This window comes from Macrosteles quadrilineatus, unplaced genomic scaffold, assembly GCF_028750875.1.
Source record: "Macrosteles quadrilineatus isolate MER2022 unplaced genomic scaffold, UCM_ALF_1.0 Scaffold_2__2_contigs__length_208266976, whole genome shotgun sequence".
In the NCBI taxonomy this organism is placed as follows: Eukaryota; Metazoa; Arthropoda; class Insecta; order Hemiptera; family Cicadellidae; genus Macrosteles; species Macrosteles quadrilineatus.
This window is the reverse complement of record NW_026542595.1, coordinates 160,775,504-160,795,724: the sequence shown is the minus strand read 5'-3', so window position 1 is coordinate 160,795,724 and position 20,221 is coordinate 160,775,504. Positions and strand designations below refer to the sequence as shown.

Sequence of the window (20,221 nt, the reverse complement as noted above, 5' to 3'; positions counted from 1 at the left end):
ACATTTAGGTATATTAAAGCTAATACAGATTTCCTTCTGATCATCATATCAGGCCTTAAAACTGTACATAGTTTTGTAAAACGCGGTGATATTCGGTTTAAATGCCTCTTTGTTGTTAGCAAGCAATGTTAACAAACAAAAAATAATACTGATGTTTCACAAAAATTGCAAAACATGTGTAATTTTTATTCATTGTTTACAGTTTTTATTACTTGTATTTTTTACCCATTGTTGGTTTTTGTAAATCAGTGCCATAAAGACTGCACATTTTTACTTTCTCCCCCTATACCATAGTATATGGAGAAAGTATTGTTTTCGTCAAAATTTTCGAGTTTGAGTTTTGAGTGGATATATTCGTTTTGGGTCCCCCTGGACCCAAAAAAGTGGTTTTCGAAGTGATGTCTGTGTGTGTGTGTGTGTGTGTGTGTTTGTATTCACCGAATAGTGGCATCCTTCACAGGCACACGGCCGTACTGTGGCCTTTTTCAGGGTGCCACAGCTAATTCGATCATTTTTGAGGTTTTCCAGCATTATTACGTCGTTTAAACATCACATGCCACAATTGAGTATTTTTGAACTCGTTGATGTGAGTTTAAGTAGCGCAGGTACACACCGAATTGTGGAACACGAAACCATACAGGTAGCTAGCGCGCCTCGCGCCGTCCGCCGGAACTATAACTTTCCTAATGCTACGTTGCCAATTCTCGCGCCAGCTTACACTCTAAATAGTGGCACCATGCCACAATTCAGTATATATCAACAGTGTGTGTACAGGATGCCACTTAATGAGTTGTAGCGCTTGAGCAGTGTGTAGAACAGTGCAACAAGCAACTAATAAACTAATAATACTGTACTGCCACGTACTATAAAACAATTTAAGTACCATAAATAATATACTTTTGCTCCGAGTGGTGAACAATGTTTTACATTAAAAAAATTTGTGTTGTTAATAATTATTTAAATTGTTTTTATGCCACCATTAAAAATGTATTTTTGTTTACAAACATAAATTGGTAACGTAGTTACTTTGTATCAATTGAATTTTTACATTGAAACAATAACAATGTTTTAGGTTAGAACACTATATAAGTTGTCCTATGCTGCAATTTTTTATCTTACAAACTATTTCGTGCTGACATCTGTTTTATTAACATTCTAGTCATGTTGACAAAAATTTTACAATTACATTTCTGAATCACGCAGTAGAGGTAATTATTATTATTTTTTTTATTATTATTTTTTTATCATTTTATTTAATTTACAATCTGTTAAAAAAAATAGAACAATAAGCAAATGTGATAAAATTTAAACACAGTAGTTAGTCCTTATCCAACAATAAAGCTAACAAATAAACTTTGCATATTGGCACAAAGTTTAAAGTCCATAAATCTCTAAAAACGACTACTTAGGTCCAAAACATCTTTTCAATCTATATATACAGTTGCTGTTGTTCAACAAATTCAAAGCGAGGTAGTTGGTATGGTACTCTAATTTCTTTAAGTATTTGGCACTTAACCTTGAAATTGCTTCTTTGATCGTTGGGGTTCGACTGTCTCTATGGAGCACTTCGTTGTTAACGAACCATGGTGCCTGAAGAATGTGTCTACTAGGTGTACAATGCAGTTGTCTGCTTGCAATATTGAGCGGAGCCAGCATATTAATTCAATGTCAATGATATATTTGGTTCGCATAGATGTAATGCCTATTTACAGATTCTAAAGTCAATGGTACGTCCGGTTCACGTAGATGGATTGTTTACTTGTAGTATCCAAACTCAATGGTGCATGTAAATGAATAATCTACTTGCAGTATCCTAAATCAATTGTCCATTTATTTCGTTCATTTAGATAAAATGCCGAATTGCAGTATCCGAAGTCAATGGTTGGCTTAGGCCTACTTCTGCTTCACTTATATGGGATGTCTATGTGCAGTATTCAAAGTACGTCAAATGATACGTCGGGTTCATGTCAAAGAATTGTCTAATTGCAGTATCGAAACTATGAGCAAAGATTACATATGCATGAGTGTTATATTTGGTTCACCTTAATGGAATTCCTATTTGTAGACTGCAAATAGGAATTGCAGTGCATATTCAAAGTCTACATTAATGGCACGTCTTGCTCACATAAAATACTGAAAAAGTTATTTACAGAATCCAAACGCAATATGGTGCATTCACCTAATTCTGGCAACCCTTATGGTTATTCATTTTGTAGTAAATTATGCTCAATGCTATTAATCAAAAGCAGGAGTGTATGATAAGAGAAGTTAAAGTCAATGATATAAGAGCTTTGCTACGCTCTGCTCAATAATTTCTATATCCTGCAAATGAATCATGATAAACCTATGCGATACCTGCATTATTAAAAGGCAATAACGATTATTATTTGAGATCGCAAGTTCGAATCTCCTCGGCGGCCTTAAAATTTTGCTTCTGATTTTGTTATAATATGATTTTCTCTTAACTTCACTGATTTTTTTTTTTAATTTATATCTTAATTTTGTGATAAGAATGCATTTTTTATAAATACATTAACTTTTTGTGGTAATCATTTCCTAACAGCGAATAATTGAGATAGGCTAATCGATTTTTAAAATTATCAATTCGTTTTTAAGTATAGACATATAACTTAGGTCTAGTTTTATTTTAGCAGTTAAAAGTAAGAAATATATTGTCAACCACTTTCAAATTTTCCCTTTGGTGCAGTAAAATTTATCAATACGACTATAATGTAGACTAAAAAGAATAAGTGAAAACTTTAGGAATTGGTTTACTGGTACGTTTCATTACTTTTATAATAACATCAAAATAAGCAGTTTGCTTAACTTGAAATCTTATTTTTCCTAGTAGCTGGAACCTATATATTTTTCCAACTTAACTTGTTAAAAAGAACATAACGATTATACAATTAAATATAAACGTCATGATTTAATCACTCAATATAGAACTGATTGTTAATCAATTCGTATTACATGCAATTAACTAATATACTCTTTAGTATTCATCACATATTTTTCTTTTGTACTGTATTTATAATGTGGTAGATTTGTTGACTAACATATGTCGAGGCTCTTTTTTACTTTTTAGTGTTGACTCGCAAATAATGTCATGGCAACCAATTAACCCATAAGGCCCATGTTAAATTTCTAAAAGTTTGCATTCATGTAGGGAAAATTCCTATGGTCCGATTTGTACCATTTCAGATTTATACCTTCCTATGGTTGGGTACTATGACTGTGTTAAATTTCGTGAAGATCGCTTCAGCCGTTCAGGAGGAGTATTTGTAAAACAAAAGCAGGAGTGTAGTATAAGAGCTTCGCTCGCTTCGCTCGCTCCGCTCAAAGAACTTTAGATTGGAATCTTTGGATGATGTTCAAATTGGATTCACTGGATGTCCCCCACAGTTGGATACCGTACGTCCACACTGGTTTTAGAATGGTTTTATATAAAAGCAATTTATTTTCTGTTGTTAATTTAGAATTTTGATTTAATAGGCAAGAAAGAGGTAAATTTCGATGCAACATTGCTGAAAGTTATGTTTTGCTTCTCACTCTCAGAGTATTCCAAAGACATCTAATGTTTCAATCCATGTTCAAATGTTATATGAGGTAAACATATAACCGAATCAATTAAAGTACGGTACTTAAATTAAAATACATATTATTACTAGGGTTGCTTTCAGAGAGGTGAAAGCCAGTTGAGCGGAAAAACGTGATTTGATATTTGTATAAGTAACTAAATGTAAAAACTTAATAGATGTACTAATGCTGGTTTTATTGGTTAAAATTATAATAATTCAAATTTGTTTTACTACAACTTGTTATTCAGATACCTCTTCCAGAAGTGCATTATGGTAATTTTGACCAGGAAAATATTACAGTAGTTGGAATCTGATATTAACATCCAAATTTAACTGTAGCCCACAACAAAAACATTGGGCTTTATTTTTCACCCTTACAATCGGTTAAAGTATTGAAGTATAAAAAAACGTAATTATTAAAAAAACTAGTATTAAAGTATAACAACAGGAGGGGAAATTCGACATTTAAATTCAACTGTGCAACATAAACATTGGTCTTCATTTCAACCCTTGCAATCGGTTAAGCTCAGCTTTCTTTGCTGGAAATAATTTATGATTGTTAATACCAAGTATTCTTGATATGATGGAAGATATTATTGTAATGTAACTAGAATGTACGTCTTCTACCATTATTAGGACGATTCAGAGACAGCATTTTAATATTGTTCTTAATAATGGCCATTGGATACAGAAGATTTTGATGAAAAAGGCTTGCTACAAATTTAACATGGGGATGGAATGTCTGTAAGTTGTATTGATAGTCAAAGATAAAACATAGGCATACGAAAAGCTTAGGGCTATTTTAATGTGAGACTCAAATGTAAAACACCTTTAAAAGACTAAAATAAACTGAATTATCAATTATATATTTCAAAAGGTAAAAATGTAAAAAATTCAAAAAGACTTACTTATTGAACAACAAAATAAGATGGCTGAAATGTAGGCCTAAACATAAGTAATAAGTAAACATCGCATTCAGCTGATTTAAGTGAAAACAGAATAACAATAAGAAGGGAAGACATGTCTTAAATATACAATGTAGATAATATGATTAGAAATTCGTAGCCTACTTTTGGACAGGCCTAGCCAATTATCCATACCGTGGATAAAAGTGTACTTCTATTAGCCCAGGTAATTAATTATTTACTTATTACGGTTGTAACTGGACGTAGTATGTATAGTCCGTGGCTTGGCAATCAAATAACAGTATTTAAATAGGATAGGCTACTGTTATCAACTTTTGAAATTACTGGATTGTTACCAAATTACTGTTTCACAAAATACAGATTCCATTTTCAACCGAGCCATTAAAATGAGGATTTGCCGAACAATTATTAATATTACAGAATAGTATTTAATGCTATACAACTTTTCACATTTCATAAATTATATGTTAGTTTTGCTATGGTCAAAGGTCCAAATCCAAAAATGTTCTTTTCATTTGGTTTTTATGTAGTAATTTGCTAGAATCATTGACTTTATATCAAGTCAATGCTAGAATACTGTAGATGGCTTGCTAAGACCATAACGCAAGCATTTTTCAAATCGTTTACCCGTTTAACCAAATATTCCAAAAGATAAAAATTATATGGTGCAACACAAATAAACAACCCGATCACCTATCTATAACCTACACTCTACCTCCCTAATCCAACCTTACTTTAAAACACTTAATGTAGTCACGAATACTCATAAACCCCGACCTACCTTCACCTACCACCTACCACATGCCTAAATTAGATCAGTGTTCAATCTGCGTTTTAAGTGTAATAACTTACTGCACCGTCGATGTAATTCAACATAATATAACCTGTGAGGTATTATCGGATTAAATATCGATTTCGATGCGGTTAGATATATCGCTTATTTTTTTATCAGAATTTATTTTACAATCGGTTCAAATATGAGGACAATAAGTAAAACATATATCAAAACAATGTCAGGAAACATTAAACAAGCACCTGTTCATCAACAAGCCTTGCCAAAAATTGGAACAATCATTTAAATATTTACAGAAATCTGTAGCTTAGGTCCAGCACATGCACAACACTTTTTAATCTGGTAATGCACTGACTATTGTCCAGCAGATTAACAGCAAGACTGTTCGAAATCCTGATTTCTAACATTGGCTGTTTCTAATCAGCCGGCAACACAAATAGGTTCCGAGGAAAGTAGTCACAGGTCCGTATCCCTCCGCTCCTTGTTAAATATTGGAAATTTTAAGTTCGATTTAAATTGCATTAACATTATCTAATTGAAATTTGTTTGTTTAAAAACCATTTCACTATTAGTCTAAGTAATTTTGTTAAGTTTGGCTGAAATGCGTTCAGCCGTTATTGAGTGATGTTTCTCTATTTGTTGCATTGAAGTTGATCCCAAAGAGCTTCGCTCGCTCCGCATTGACAGTAGCTGCTTAAATAGTATTTTCTCTTTGTACCATTTTTTACAGCCAAAATGTCGTGTTATTTTCAATAATGTTACCAAACCAGTGCGCTAAAGTCCGTAATATAGGCAGGTGCAAATAATTTGTCAAGGTGGGTACCATTTTGGACAAAGTTTCTATGTTTGGATTTTATTAGACAAGATAAGAGCAGATATTTCTACATAAATATTTGATATTTGTAGTATAATATGATAAAATATAGGCAAAAGTGGTGAAAAAGGCAGACACCAACCCGTGCAAGTGATATAAGATAGTTCAATAAGAAATAATTTAAGAATTGCTGTGATAAAAGGACTTTCCACTGATTTCGTAATGGGACGTTGTATTGCAAAACATGACATGATAAAGAAGAAAATCTATTTTAAAATCTGAAAATAACATTGCAAATACTTATTTGGTAGAATTCAGTAACTCCCAATAAATGTGTGTTGTTTGAAATACAATTTAAAAATGAACAGCTGTTTCATTAAAAAGTATTATTCACATGGCCAAAATGTAAACAGCTCTGTGGAGGGATCTTTAAAGGCTTCTGGGGCAGAGTCCTAAGGGATTTTGATTAGTCTTTCTTTTGATACCTAACTCATCTACAGACCAAGACGTTTCTTTGGACACCCCTACCAAGTTTGGGTCTCTAAATCCAACGTACAAAAATAGTATATTTCGTACCTAGGGCCGAAAGTGAGGTTTTGCCGACTCGAGATCGGGTTTTTAGTTCGAGACGAATTCGAGAACGTGAAACGATCGAGAGCTGCAAACCCATTTTGGCTCGTGGTACGAACGCTATTTTTCACCCAAGTATGTTTTGCAATATAACGTCCCTCTTATTTATGTGAAATATTTTGAGGAATCAGCAAAATCAAAAATAACAATAAATAGTTGTCTAGGCAGCTGTGACAAAAAACAAGTCTATTGCAATGCCATGGATACAGCTTGTGCATTTAATATACATTAATGTTTTAAGTAAATAGGCGAACAAGTGATTTTGCGGCCCTAGGGATGTAAACCCCTGCTCGGTCCCCATATGACGATGACAGCTGGCATGGCCAGCAAAACGTAACTTTCAGCCACCAATATAAACCAGCTAAATGTATGTAAAACAGCTAAAAACATCATAGTGAGGTGAAAAATTCGTTACGCATACTTTTACATTACCATGAATTAATTATATGCATACAGAAAAAACGGAGTCATACTTATTGCGTATTTTAATGTAAACTAGTGGCTTGTAGGGACATAGTCCCTAAAAAGCTTAAACGGAAAAGGAATTATTGTTGGAATATTTAAACAAACTCAGAATCAAATTATCTATATGTCAGGATAGGCCTAGATATCCCACTACAACATATCTTTTGTGCAAAAAAACAAAAACAAAACAGTTTGTTGTTTGTCTTTGTTTGCTTTTGTTGATAACGTTATGTTCAATAAAGAATTTGAATGATTCCAGAGATTTAACTGCTAAAGGCAGCAAACATGTTTATGAATAAATATTGGTTTACTAAGGTAGCTTTGGTTTTTTGGTTAATGCTGATAACAAGGCTTCCCCGATTGAAATATAGTATTGGAAATTGTCTTCGTCAAATAAGAAAAGGCAAAAAATGGTGTGTTGAGATACCCTACCCAGTTATTATTTCTAAGTCTATGCTCATTTTGTAAAGGTTTAACAAAATTATTCTTAAGTAAAGGCATCCCATTGACAGAACTTGGACCTAAATTTGTTTGTGATCAACATTAAAAAACCACTATTAGCCTAGTGTAAGTATATGTGGTGTTAATCCTCCTAAAGGTGCGATTGATTTACATATTCTACCAAAAAAGGGCCTAGTCAACGTCTAATTACTAACTATTTTGCGGCTAGTTAGGGTTCCATTACCCAGTTATCGAAACTAATCACGACATAAATATTTTTGGTTCGTTTAAATACCTGTACGAACCTACTTCATCTCTATTCCCAAATTGTTTTCTAAGAGTAACCGTTGAGGTTATTCCACTTCATACAAAATATTGATTAAACACTACAATAAATCTCAAATATAAATGTTAGTAAATTAAAAAAAAATATTGGAATAAATCTTTTACATATGTTTTGAAATAAAAACAAAGAAGATCTTCTTTTAATCTCTGAATCGTTTCTTAAATCTTGAAAACAATTTATTTCAATTTTGACATAACTAAAAAGTCTTGATTATTAAAGGTAACGTTATCCCTTTATATAGTTGGTTTTATATAGTATACATTACATTGCAGAATTGACTGGCAAACGAGTAATCCAAATGTAAGCTTACTTGCTAATGATAAAATCACGATCAGCTGGATTGAAGTAAACAAAAATCAGCAGTAAATGCCTTCTAATGCTATTCTTATGGAGAACATTGTACGTTATATCAAAGATTACATATTTGCGTTAGCATATGTAATCTTTGGTTATATCTAATTTTGTGTTAAGATTTTGGGAATTTAACTATTTTTCCCGCCGTCACGGAATAAAGACCTTTAATTTGAGCCCTCTCACGTCGTTCTACGACTTCCCAGTCGCCCACAATTTTGACGCAAAGAATCGGCTTACCTAATTAATATATAGATAGAATAGATTTCTTGTATATTCCCATGAAACTGATAATTTACCCAGCACATTAAGGCCTTTATTCGAAGTATCTCAGTTCGTAAACCATACATACAATGTGACGATAAAATATCAACAAAATAGCATGTAGTTTTATGTAATCCTCACGACATTTCATTTGGTCCATTGACTTTAAATCCAATAATTGTAAAAATTATTGGAGCTTTGAAAAAAACTTCATATAAAATCCTTATACTAATAAAAGACGACGTCATGAGAGCGGGAAATGAGCTACAGCGGCTAGGGCATAGCCACATGAATACAGAACGGAATGAAGGAACTAGAACGGAGAACTGGCAACAGCGCACGCGAGAAGTAGGGGGGGCGCACACACCGCTCAAGCACTACAACGCATTAGTGGCATCCTGTCCACACACTGTTGATATATACCGATTTGTGGCATGGTGCCACAATTTAAAAACTGGAATGTTAGATGTTAAAATGGAGTGTTCATTAAAAATATCGATGCAGACATGTTTCTACCACCTTCCTTCATCCACTGGTGGCCGCAGGTTGAAAGATGCCACAATTAGGTGTTTGCGAGTATTCGGTAAAACCCCGTATGTGTGTGTGTGTCTGTGTGTCTGGATGTGTACAGAGCTAGAGACTACACCTGTGGTCCGATTTCGATGTAATTTGGTATGTAGGTTCTAATCCATGGTATCTCCAGGCGTTTTTTTTCATTTTATTGAAATTTTGATTTTTAATGGGGATTTTCCCATAAAAAACCGGAAAAATCAAATTTTCTCAAAAATGGCCCGAACGATTTTGATAAATTTAGTATGTTGTAGCCCTTTAAATTCTGAACAAAATAGTACAAATCCCATTTCTGTAAAAATTACGGTTCAAAAGTTATGGTAAATTATGTTATTTTCCCATAAAAACCCATAAAATAACGAAAAATAGGATTTTAGACAAAAATCCGGTTTTGATTTAACATTGTATGTTATGGTCCTTACAATTGTGATAGTTTTTTTCATTTTTTAGCAATTTTTTTTAATGGGGATTTTCCCATAAAACCCCATAAAATAACGGAAAAATAGGATTTTCCCAAAAATGGCCTGAACAATTTTGATAAAAATTTAGTATGTTATAGTCCTTTATATTCTGAAGAAAATTGTACAAATCCCATTTCTGTAAAAATTACGGTTCAAAAGTTATTGAAAATTATGTTATTTTCCCATAAAAACCCCATAAAATAACGGAAAATCAGATTTTTCCAAAATTGGCTCGAACGATTTTGATAAAAATTTAGTATGTTATAGTCCTTTAAATTCTGAAGAAAATTGTACAAATCCAATTTCCGTATATTTACTCTCACCACTTACACATGATAAAGGTTGTTGACAAGCTTATGGGAGAAAGTATGTGTCAGAATGCTGATACCGTTTATTTCACTTTTTGCTGTGTGCAAGAATTTTTATAGAATATATACCTAGGGAGAAAAATCCCATCCAAAGATTTGGGAAGGAAATGATGTCTCATCCTGTGCCGTGCCAAACAATAGTAGCTTACAATCCTGTCTACTCTTACTTGAACGTTTACTACATAAATTGCCTAAAACACACCAATTATTGTTTCAGTTCAAGGATGTTCTAAGACTAGAGGAGGATCTGCCTCATGTGAGAGAGGCAGCTAAAGTCAGGTAAGAATTTTATTTCCTTGTTATGAGTATATACAATTTGAATATTTAAGGTTATATTACATAAGTTTGTCACCACTGTCTAACTATAAATAGTTTTCAAAGAAAAGCCAAGTAGCTACACTCTGTCCCTTAAAAAACCTCGAAATTATTTAAAAAATAATGTTGCTATGTAAATTCAAAGTATTGTGGAGGGCTGTTACTGTTGGTGGTTTTCGTGTTTTAATTTCTGTTTGCAAAAAAACGTGACAAGATCAAAGTGATACCTACCTAATATAACTTAATCTATAACTTGTACAACAATAATGTTATCTTTTTTATAAAAGGAAAAATGACTTTTAGAAAAAAGTGACTTAAGATGATTTCTGTGGTTTAGTTTGTTTATCTCTAAATCCTGACTACATCATTATTTCCCATACTATCAACAAGTTTTTTTATAATTGAAAATACTCAGAACTATCAAAAAGGTCAAACATTATTACACAGTAGAATCTCTAAGTTGCTGGCATTTAACATGGGGATATCACTCAACCATAAAATATTATTGTGGTACAACCTTTCTACCTCTTCTACCAAAACACATGAACTTTACTCACAATACATCCTTCTCAATGAAATATATGAAATATAACTTATAGAAATAGAAAGCAAGTAGAACTATTAGTAATTCTAGTACCCATTATCTGTATTTGGATCAACCCATTCACAGTCTTGGAGAGCTAGAGAAGGATATGGCTCAACTAAGGTCCAACCTGAAGGAAGTGGAGAGAGAACTGGAGTTCCATCGGCTGCAACCGGTCGTACCGGGTGACCGCTTCCTTCCGGTCATGAGAGAGTTCCTTACCTCAGCTACCTGCCGGTTCTCCTGCCTAGAGGATCTCTTCCAGGACATGAAGACTAGGGTGAGAGGAAATGTTAACGTATTATGTAACACTTAATGCAACGTAAATATTTATTTTGAGAAATACAATTTTAAAATCCACAACAACTTTTTAGGATCAAAGTCAAACTTTGGTTTGCAATTTTACCGACTAGTAAACAGGTCAAGTTACTACTCAACACAATGATACTTGTCAGTTTTGTTTGTTGATTTATTTTTTGAGTCGATAGTGGTAAATTTTAGTGTTGAATCAAAGCATCAACACTAACAGATTCATGCGTTCTGGATACTCTTTCTTTCTATTTTGTAAAATACATGTTGAAGGACATAAGTACATGCAAAAATGAATATCTTTTCTTTTCAATTTTATTCAGAAGTATAATGTACATTTGTAGTTTCAAAATATAGGCCTTTAATTAAGCATCTCATTTCTTAGTTTGATCGAGCTGTAAGACTTTTCGGGGAAGACAACTCAACTATTCAGCCTGATGAGTTTTTCGGCATCTTTGACACCTTTCTGGTGGCATTCAACGAAGCTAAACAGGACAACGAAAATATGAAGAGAAAACGAGAAGAGGAGGAGAAGAGAGCAAAACAAGATGCTGAGGTATTTAACTCCAGACAAACAAAGTTTTTAATTTTTAAAAGATTTAAATATTTGAATCAATTGTAGAATTTTTCTGTTTGCTTAATTAAACTTAACCTGATGTTTTAGATTTTCAACCATCTTCAGGTCAAGGCACTTTATGTCTCAAAGAATTTAATAAAAACTCAAATACAAATAAAAAAATATGATTTAGGTTGAAGCTTTTTTATTTAACTTTGAGTCTAAGTGATGTTTTAAATTTTGATTAAGCTAAAAAAGAGAAGACTGGCAAGACTGGAAAATGTAACTTTGAACAAGAATTTGAACTTCCAGTCTCAAACACACAATTGGGATGTTCTTTTCTGAGGTTGGACATTTAAACATTGTCATCGAATGGGGGTTTTAGTGAGGGTGGTTTATGGTGTAATGTCTTATCATTTACGGTACAATCTTTTTTCACTGTTGTTTTTTCACTATTGTTGTGAATATCTAAGAGCACAGAGAGTTTCATGTTTCTTCACTATGTCAAGAAAGTTTTGCACTGGAACTGTGCCTTGTCAGATTTTAAAACCTACACAACCTCCTCTCTCACCTTTTAAAAATTAAGCATACAATGCAATAAAAGTGGAGAAAACAAGTTTCTTGAATTTTTGCATGTCACAAATGATTCTACAAATCGATACATATTACACGTATAACACACACAAAGTGAAAACAGGGGTTTTAAAAAACAGGCCTGTCAAGGAACGCGGATTCCCGCACTAGAGCAAGTAGTTGACTGGAGTCATCCTTGTATTACTGGACATTCAAGAACTTCTTTAAAACATTGCATGGTTCAAAAAATATGTTCTTCACTTATTGGGAGTTTTGTCTCACCAAAATAGTAACACCTTAATGTGTCCAGATAACCCAGACTACAATGAGATAATAGTACAGTACAGGGATCTTGAAAAAGTTTTGTTAATTTTTCAAGATTATATAGGCTGATAATATTGAATAAATTACATACTAACAGCATAATAAGTGGCATGATTAGCCAAAAATAGTCACTGAATAACCATAGTCAATGGTATGACCCAACCATCGTACGTAGTTGCAGATTCATCATTGGCAAAGGTTTTAACTGCAAGGAAATTCTAAGTTAAGGCAGATTTTGTCATTGAAACTCTTCACATTTTGCTAATGTTTAGATTCATCAATATGTCTGTCAATCTGGGGTTTATCATGGATGAATTTGGAATCTCATGAATTTGTCCATACATGAAAGCAATCAGTCAACCCCTAGAGGTTGATCATCATAGCCACTTATTGCCAGTTATATGATGGGTTTTAATTGTGAAAATTTAAACTGTACAAAATGATTGTAATCGATTGATCTAACGCTGTGTTTATAATTTAAAGTGATTTAAAATCATTTAGAGTACTTGATAACACGAATATCTTTTGTAAGATAGAATTTAGGCTTATTCGTCCACAAAGAATCCTGCAAGGAACATGTGTTTAGAAGCCATTAAGCTGTACACATTTTTCTTACTTTTATGTCATTTTTGTCACAGGGTTAAATAAACCCAGATACCTCGAAGAGTTAACAAAACAATTAACCCTTTCAGTGCTAGGCCAATAATTCATTTTTTGTAAGACTTATTTGTTTGCCTTTTAATTCCATTACCTGTTGTTGAATTTTAACTGTAGTCATCTTGTCACTCTTTTATTATTTAGGCTAATTTTGAAAAATAACACAATAAGAAAATATATAAGAAAGATAAATCCCGATATTTGTAGTAAACATTAAATAAAACCTAGTTTTTGTTGTAATTTTCCTGGTTTTCCTATAAGTTTTTATGTTCTGATGGTATTATTTGAAACCAAAATCTCATAAAATCAAAAGAAATATAGTTTACAATGTAATATTGAATTTAACCTTGATTTAGTTGGACGAGGTTATCGTAATATAGCCATTTTAGGGAAACTAATGTTTTGCAGCAAAGTCTCAGGAACACATTTATGATCACTGTTGTGTTTAAACTAAAAGATTTCATCGAAATAGTCCGTGACTAACTGGTGCTGCTACCTAGTAACGCATTGAACAACCATCTGTAGCGCTATCTGTTCGCAATCGGTGGCGTCAGCTTAAATACCGGTTTTTGACTCCTCAGTCTTCAAGCACAGATAGCCGAGAAGGCTAGGGCGTGTATCACTTGGCCAGTGGCATTCGTCTGCTCGGGTTCGAAACCCGTCCTGTGTGGCAAATAATTGGTGACCTGTGTGTTTGTAGCAATATACTACAACCACTGGGGCATAGTGAGGTGTTCATAATCCTTGGTTTAGACATACACCTCGAAATCATCGGATTGGGCGAATCTTTTAGCTAAGTGGTTGTTAGTGTATCCTATAAACATGCAGGTCACCAATGGCCGTTTTGCTATTTTTTTCAAAATAACCTTCCTCTCTAAATCCCTTAGAGATTTTTTAAAACAACGATATATCGTTTCATAGAACTGAAAGGGTTAAAGGCTTTAAATTAAAACTTTTACAGCTCAAGAAAAGAACAATGGAGCGCAAGAACAGCCGGACGGTAGAAAACAACATCAGGTCCGTCTCCAATGGAACTCCAGGCGGAGGTCCAGGTGTTGGAGAGAATGGAGCAAAGGGAGAGTTTGACGACCTAATTTCAGCTCTACGGACGGGTGATGTCTTTGGAGAGGACATGGCGAAGATGAAACGCAGCAGGAAATCAAGACTGAATGGAAATTCTCCGCCACGCAAAAACAGCCTCAACCGAGAGGACAGCCGAGAACGAGTCCTCAACGGAACGAGGCGCCAGTAACAGACTAACACAAACTGCTCCAAGACTGCCAATGTTTTATAGACTTGAACAATTTTGTATCAAATGCACTGACCATGTCTCCCTTTAGAAAGACTTTTTTACGTCATGATTCCTTTACATTCAAATGACTCTTGGACATTTTTCATTTTACTTAAATTGAACTGTAACAAATTTAATGTTAACCTCAGGATGTTTTTGGGAACTTGTACTGCTTACCCCTATACAGTAAGCTTTTGAAACTGAAATTTTAATAATAGGCCTAGAAAGAAGTAGGTGAAAAAAGTAGTAGTAAAGAAAAGTCAGAAGAAAAAGTAAAAGAAGTAGTAGAAAGAAAAAGGTGTTTTGTGATATTATTGAAAATTAGGCATAAATTTAAAGTATTATTAAGAATTAAAAACTTTCTACAAATTAATGTGATATAAGAAGTTTGACTTGTAAGCAAATTAAATGCTTGGTATCAATTTTGGACGTAAACTACCTTTTGTTGTTTCAATTTCTAAATTATTCAGTTCACTTTTTGCTGCTTTTTCATTGTGAATGAGTATTTTTTTGTGTCAAATGAAATAATAATTGTGCTACGATTATTTCATTAATCAACAAGATTCAACTCAGAGCATACTAATTGTTGGATATAACTAACTATAGATCTGTTTCTGAAATATTATTAAACTCAGTAATCAAGGTTGAAATTGAACAGCCCTATTTTTGATTTGAAATCTCAAAAAAATTATGAGGATGTAAAAATAATTTCTTCCATGTTTATCTTGATGTTGTGTCTCTTGGATACAGAAAAGGTTTATTGTCTTTTGGCATAAAATATCCTGACTTTCTAGCGTGTAATTTATGTAACTGAAAAATCTGTAATGAAATTAGTAAGATTTTAGTAAAGGCTAATTTGTAAAATATATATATATATTTTTCAACCCATAACAATTAAGATACTAACACGTTTTTTCTCAGATTAAATGCGGCCATACATTTATTTATTCACATTATTTTTCTAAAGATGTATATTAATTGTTTACAATATCTTGGAAAATATATTATTTGTAAATAGCTTAGTTGTTTATATTAATAGTGTATAAATTTATATTTTATAGTTTGTTTGCTAGTCACCTTATAGAGAAATTAGGTTTATTTTCAGCCAGACTTTGATAAATTCTTGAAAATGCTGGTTATTTCATAATCATTCTAAAAAAATTAGTGTTTCATAGAATCATTGCAATATTTTGATTGTTGATTCAATCTTTTCCTCCCATTTAATTTTCCTAGAAGAAAAATATATGTATCTACGCCAAAACTAAACAGTTATTGTTGTATTGCTAGAATTGTATGTTAAACATTCTTGTTTTGTATTTTTGTACATATTTTGTTTGTATTAGTCTAGAAAATTTAAGTTTACAGCTATAGCAACAAATTTTCAATGTAAATGTTGAATAAATTTTGTGTTATATGAAGTTGATTATCCTGTCCCATTTTCCTTCATCATTCATTACTGGATACAATAGAAAAAAAACATCCATTATTTGATTATAAGTAATAGTTTTAGGTTCAAATGGTAAGCTCTGTTACATTAAATTGAACTTCCCACACGCTGCAAACATTTCTGCAATGGTCCTGATGTTTCAAGGCTTTAATACTCAAAATTATTATCTACATTTCCTACATTTGGCAGTATTGCAGACTGCTTTTGACTTCTTGGTGCTTGTTTACCCAACCTATCTAAATTATTTCAAATTTCAAAATTTATGTATTTCAAATATCTTATCGCTTTCATCACGTTAGGATACCCTAAGTGGATACCACTAAAAAAAAGTGTTTTTGTTAAAAAAAGATAGGGTCTGTCAAAATTTCCATTGTGTACCAGAATCACTTTGTATTATTTGTAAAAGGAAGTCACAAACCCAAATCTTGTTCCTATCTGACTGTAATAATTAATCTTGAAAATATTATTGAATATAACAAATTACAAATTTACTTCACAATAAGTTTTGCTCCAATTATAGTTTGTAAATAAGCCATGAAAACTTTCCACTCAATATCTGTAATCTTGTGTGCGTGTGAATAGAAATAATCTTTTGAAAACATAATGTTTACCGGTATGTTGAATTTTAGCATGTATAAAACACACTCCCTTGGTAAATTTTTCATCCTTATGGATCAGCTGAAGACTATTTGATTGTTTGTTCCTTCTGCTGCACTGTAGGGGTCGTGTTTTGTTAAAATTTGTTTCTTGTTATATCAGTAATTTAAAACCTTGTGTAACAATCTTCTTCATTAACTAACGATTCGAGTTTAGACTGAGCATTTTCGCATCTGTTCCAATATGTCCGTAATGAAGACAACCCACACTGTGACTTCATCACTACTCATTTTTTATCTCACTGTTTTTATTTTTTACAATTGCATTGTAAGCTTTATTAATAATTTGAAATTTGCTTGCAGTTATTATCTTATTTTTAAGCTTAAAGCGGTGTTTTCCTAGCGATGCGGTTTAGCCAGTTACGCAGCATGCTTCGAGCTACACAGTTGCCGGAGCCACCGATCCCTTTGAAATCAAAGGGAGTGTTTTCCTAGCAACGGGGTGCGCGACTAACGGTTAATCGCACAGCGTGATTGGGGGCACTGCTTCGAGAGCAGTCAGTTGCCGAACTGTCAATTTTTCACTTTAGAATTATGGAGAAGGCTATTTTTAGTGATGTTACTAAGTTTACTGGTGATGACGACAGTTCATTAATTGGCTGTGTGTCCGAGTTAAAAGTTCTTTTCCATTTTGATTGCACTACGCACCAAGACGACAAGGCAGAGAAACTGATCTTTAGTTAACCTAAAGCCAAAATATTTCCAATTTCACTCCATCGTCCATTGGGTGATGCTGTAACAAGAAAGAGTATTTAACTTCATTCGGACCACTTCAACGTCTGTATTTTTGCCATAGAACTTAGGCTATTATTTGTTATGCAATAAGGCACCCAAATTATCCATAGTTGGTGCAGTTGTGAAGCAGACAGCAACCCAGGACATTGTTATGTAAGGAAGCTACAAGGCATAGTGGTGATAAATTATGTGGCTGCATCGTGTTTGCGGTGCACCAACCAGCCAGTGTTAAGGTCACACTTATCACGAACAATTGTTTAACCACAATCAGAATCATATTTTACTCTCATGGCCATGAATGTTTGATGCATTCACAGTTACTAACAATAGTGATATTATGGAATAGTAAGAGTCATTGGAGGCTAGCAACCCCTTTGGATTTTCCTTCAAATAACAAACAACAATCAAATAACTGGGGTTCTATGAGGTAAAATGGGGTTTCCCCATTTTTGACCCTAAAAACATAGAATTTTGCAATTTCTTTTAAAACTATTTTGTAGAGCTTAAAAAACAAAAAATTTAGTATGTTGAAGCGTTATTATGCCCCTAATGTCTACGGAAAAATTTCCAAAAATTTGTAAATTTAAAATTCCCATGTTATTCTTCTTATATTATATATCTGTTTCTTATATCTTTATTTTATTTCTTATATCTGAATTCTTATGAGGGTGCTTTTAGCATTATTATTAATAGTTAAAGATCCAAAGATTAACAATATAATTTGCAATCCAAAAGTATAACTGACTAATACAGTTTCTAATGATATTTGGAGATAGTAGCTTACTCTAACTGTCAACAATATTGTCAGGTTAACGGAACTTAAAATGCCACATTTAATTCAATTGGTTATAAACGTTGGATAAAAAAAAGTGAATGCTGGTTGATGAATCGTTGAATTGGTGAGTCGTTGTTAACTGATTTTGCTGGTGGGAATTAGGTCACAATGTTCATAATCAGTTCGGAGGTCAAACATAATTTGTTTTGTTCTCTGATTGCATGTTGAATAGGGCTTCCGTTATTACGAAACTCGATCAAACTTGATATTCACGGAAATTAAATTTATTGAAGAGGAAACAGGTGTCACGATTGACTTTGATGTGACGCTGCCTTGATGATCCCATCGATGCACAATTAATTGTTCATTAACGGCATTATATATCAGAAATCCAAGACAAACTTTCTCCCATTGGCTTGTCAACTACCCGTATCACGTGTAAGCAGTCGGAGTAACTATGATATTTTTAGGGAAGTTCACAATTACTAATATTATAAATCTGAAAGTTTGTGAGTTTGTGTGTATGTTTGTGTGTATGTTTGTGTGTGTGTTTGTGTGTGTGTTTGTTGCTCAATCACGCATAAACTACTGGACGGATTGGGCTGAAATGTGGCATGATGATAGCTCACATTCCCGATTAACATTAAAGCATATTCTTATCTCAAAGACCCTTTCGGGCTCCGCCCCAGTGGCTCTGTAGTTCCCCATGTTAATCTTATGATTTTTCATATTTAAAAGGAATTAATGAATCTTAACAGCTGTCTCAATTAAACAAGTTGGTTCTGTTCTATGATGTTCAACAGCATAAAAGTTACAAGGATTACCAACAGGGTGCAGCACAATTAATTTTTTTTAAATTTATGACAACAGCTAATTTCCAACCAAAAGGTGAGTGAGCGTAGCGAACGAACTTCAACCTTGAGGCGAGTTAGCGTAGCGAACTAGCTAACCTGAAGGCAAGTGAGCGCAGCGAACGAGACCCAACCTAAAGGTGAGTGAGCGTAGCGAACGAACTTCAGGCCATGCGAATACTTATGAAGCTAAACGGGGCGAAGCCCGCGGGTACAGCTAGTTTAAAATATTTATAAATAGTAATAAAACATTTGCAATAACTTATGAATTAATCAAACCAAGTTTCTGTTCTGGATTCTTGCATTCATCATTGTGGGAAAGGCGAGTTTTTAAGGCGCATTTAAGCATAAGAAAATGTAATATCATGCAGCAATATCCATGTAGTATCCTGCAAATGTTGCTATCATAGCAATGTTTTATTTGAGGATATATTAACTATGTATTATATGGTATTACATGATTCAAAAGAATGTTCCAATTTGTTTAGGTATCATATTTGTAATTTCTATTATAACCACATGTATTAATATTTGTAGTATTATACATTTAAACACTTCAATAAACAACTTTTACCATAAATGATTGGTTCATTGTAGTTTAAAAGAAATTTTAACCGAATGCCGTTTACTAAAAAGGGGGAAAAGATAATGGTAAAAAGAAAACATAACTTTGACGTACACTGCGACCCACTCCACCCACACTCTCTAAATGACGTCATAGCCTGTAAACACGGATAAACACTTTGTCTGGTTACTGTAGTGCCTTATATAATCGTCCTTTAAAACAAAACGCATAAAAATAATATGAAACAGCAGAAATACTAGTCTTTTACAAAGTCCATAAGTAGTGAAGATGGTAATTAATTACTAATCTAATTCCTCTTGCAATTATTAATGTTTTGTTTGAAAACAAATTGATAATTCTACATCAAAAACATATTTTCAAATTTATTTGGGTATTCATAAAACAATTCATAAACTTTACTAGTAGTACGCTTATTCTGCGCGTAATGGGATGAGTGAACGTGAGCGCAACAATGGAAGAGTCCACCCGCACCTAGCCTACTTACCGGGGTCACTGGTGAACACAGTGTTATTTGTACTGTATAGGCAAATCAACCAAATCTCAGTCAACACAA

The 20,221-nt window shown here is 33.2% G+C and overlaps 1 protein-coding gene across 3 annotated transcripts in view; it reads left to right on the top strand.

Annotated features, from left to right (window-relative positions):
• The window catches only part of LOC128985547 (disheveled-associated activator of morphogenesis 1), a 143,949-nt gene extending 127,905 nt beyond the window's left edge, over window positions 1-16,044 (top strand). For all 3 annotated transcript variants that reach the window (XM_054405143.1, XM_054405144.1, XM_054405142.1), the window contains exons 18-21: window positions 10,228-10,289; window positions 10,996-11,188; window positions 11,603-11,773; window positions 14,289-16,044. In XM_054405143.1, the coding sequence (XP_054261118.1) occupies window positions 10,228-10,289; window positions 10,996-11,188; window positions 11,603-11,773; window positions 14,289-14,579 (717 nt within the window). In that variant the 3' untranslated portion in view covers window positions 14,580-16,044. The remainder of the gene's footprint in view (window positions 1-10,227; window positions 10,290-10,995; window positions 11,189-11,602; window positions 11,774-14,288) is intronic.
• The last annotated feature ends 4,177 nt before the right edge of the window (window positions 16,045-20,221 follow it).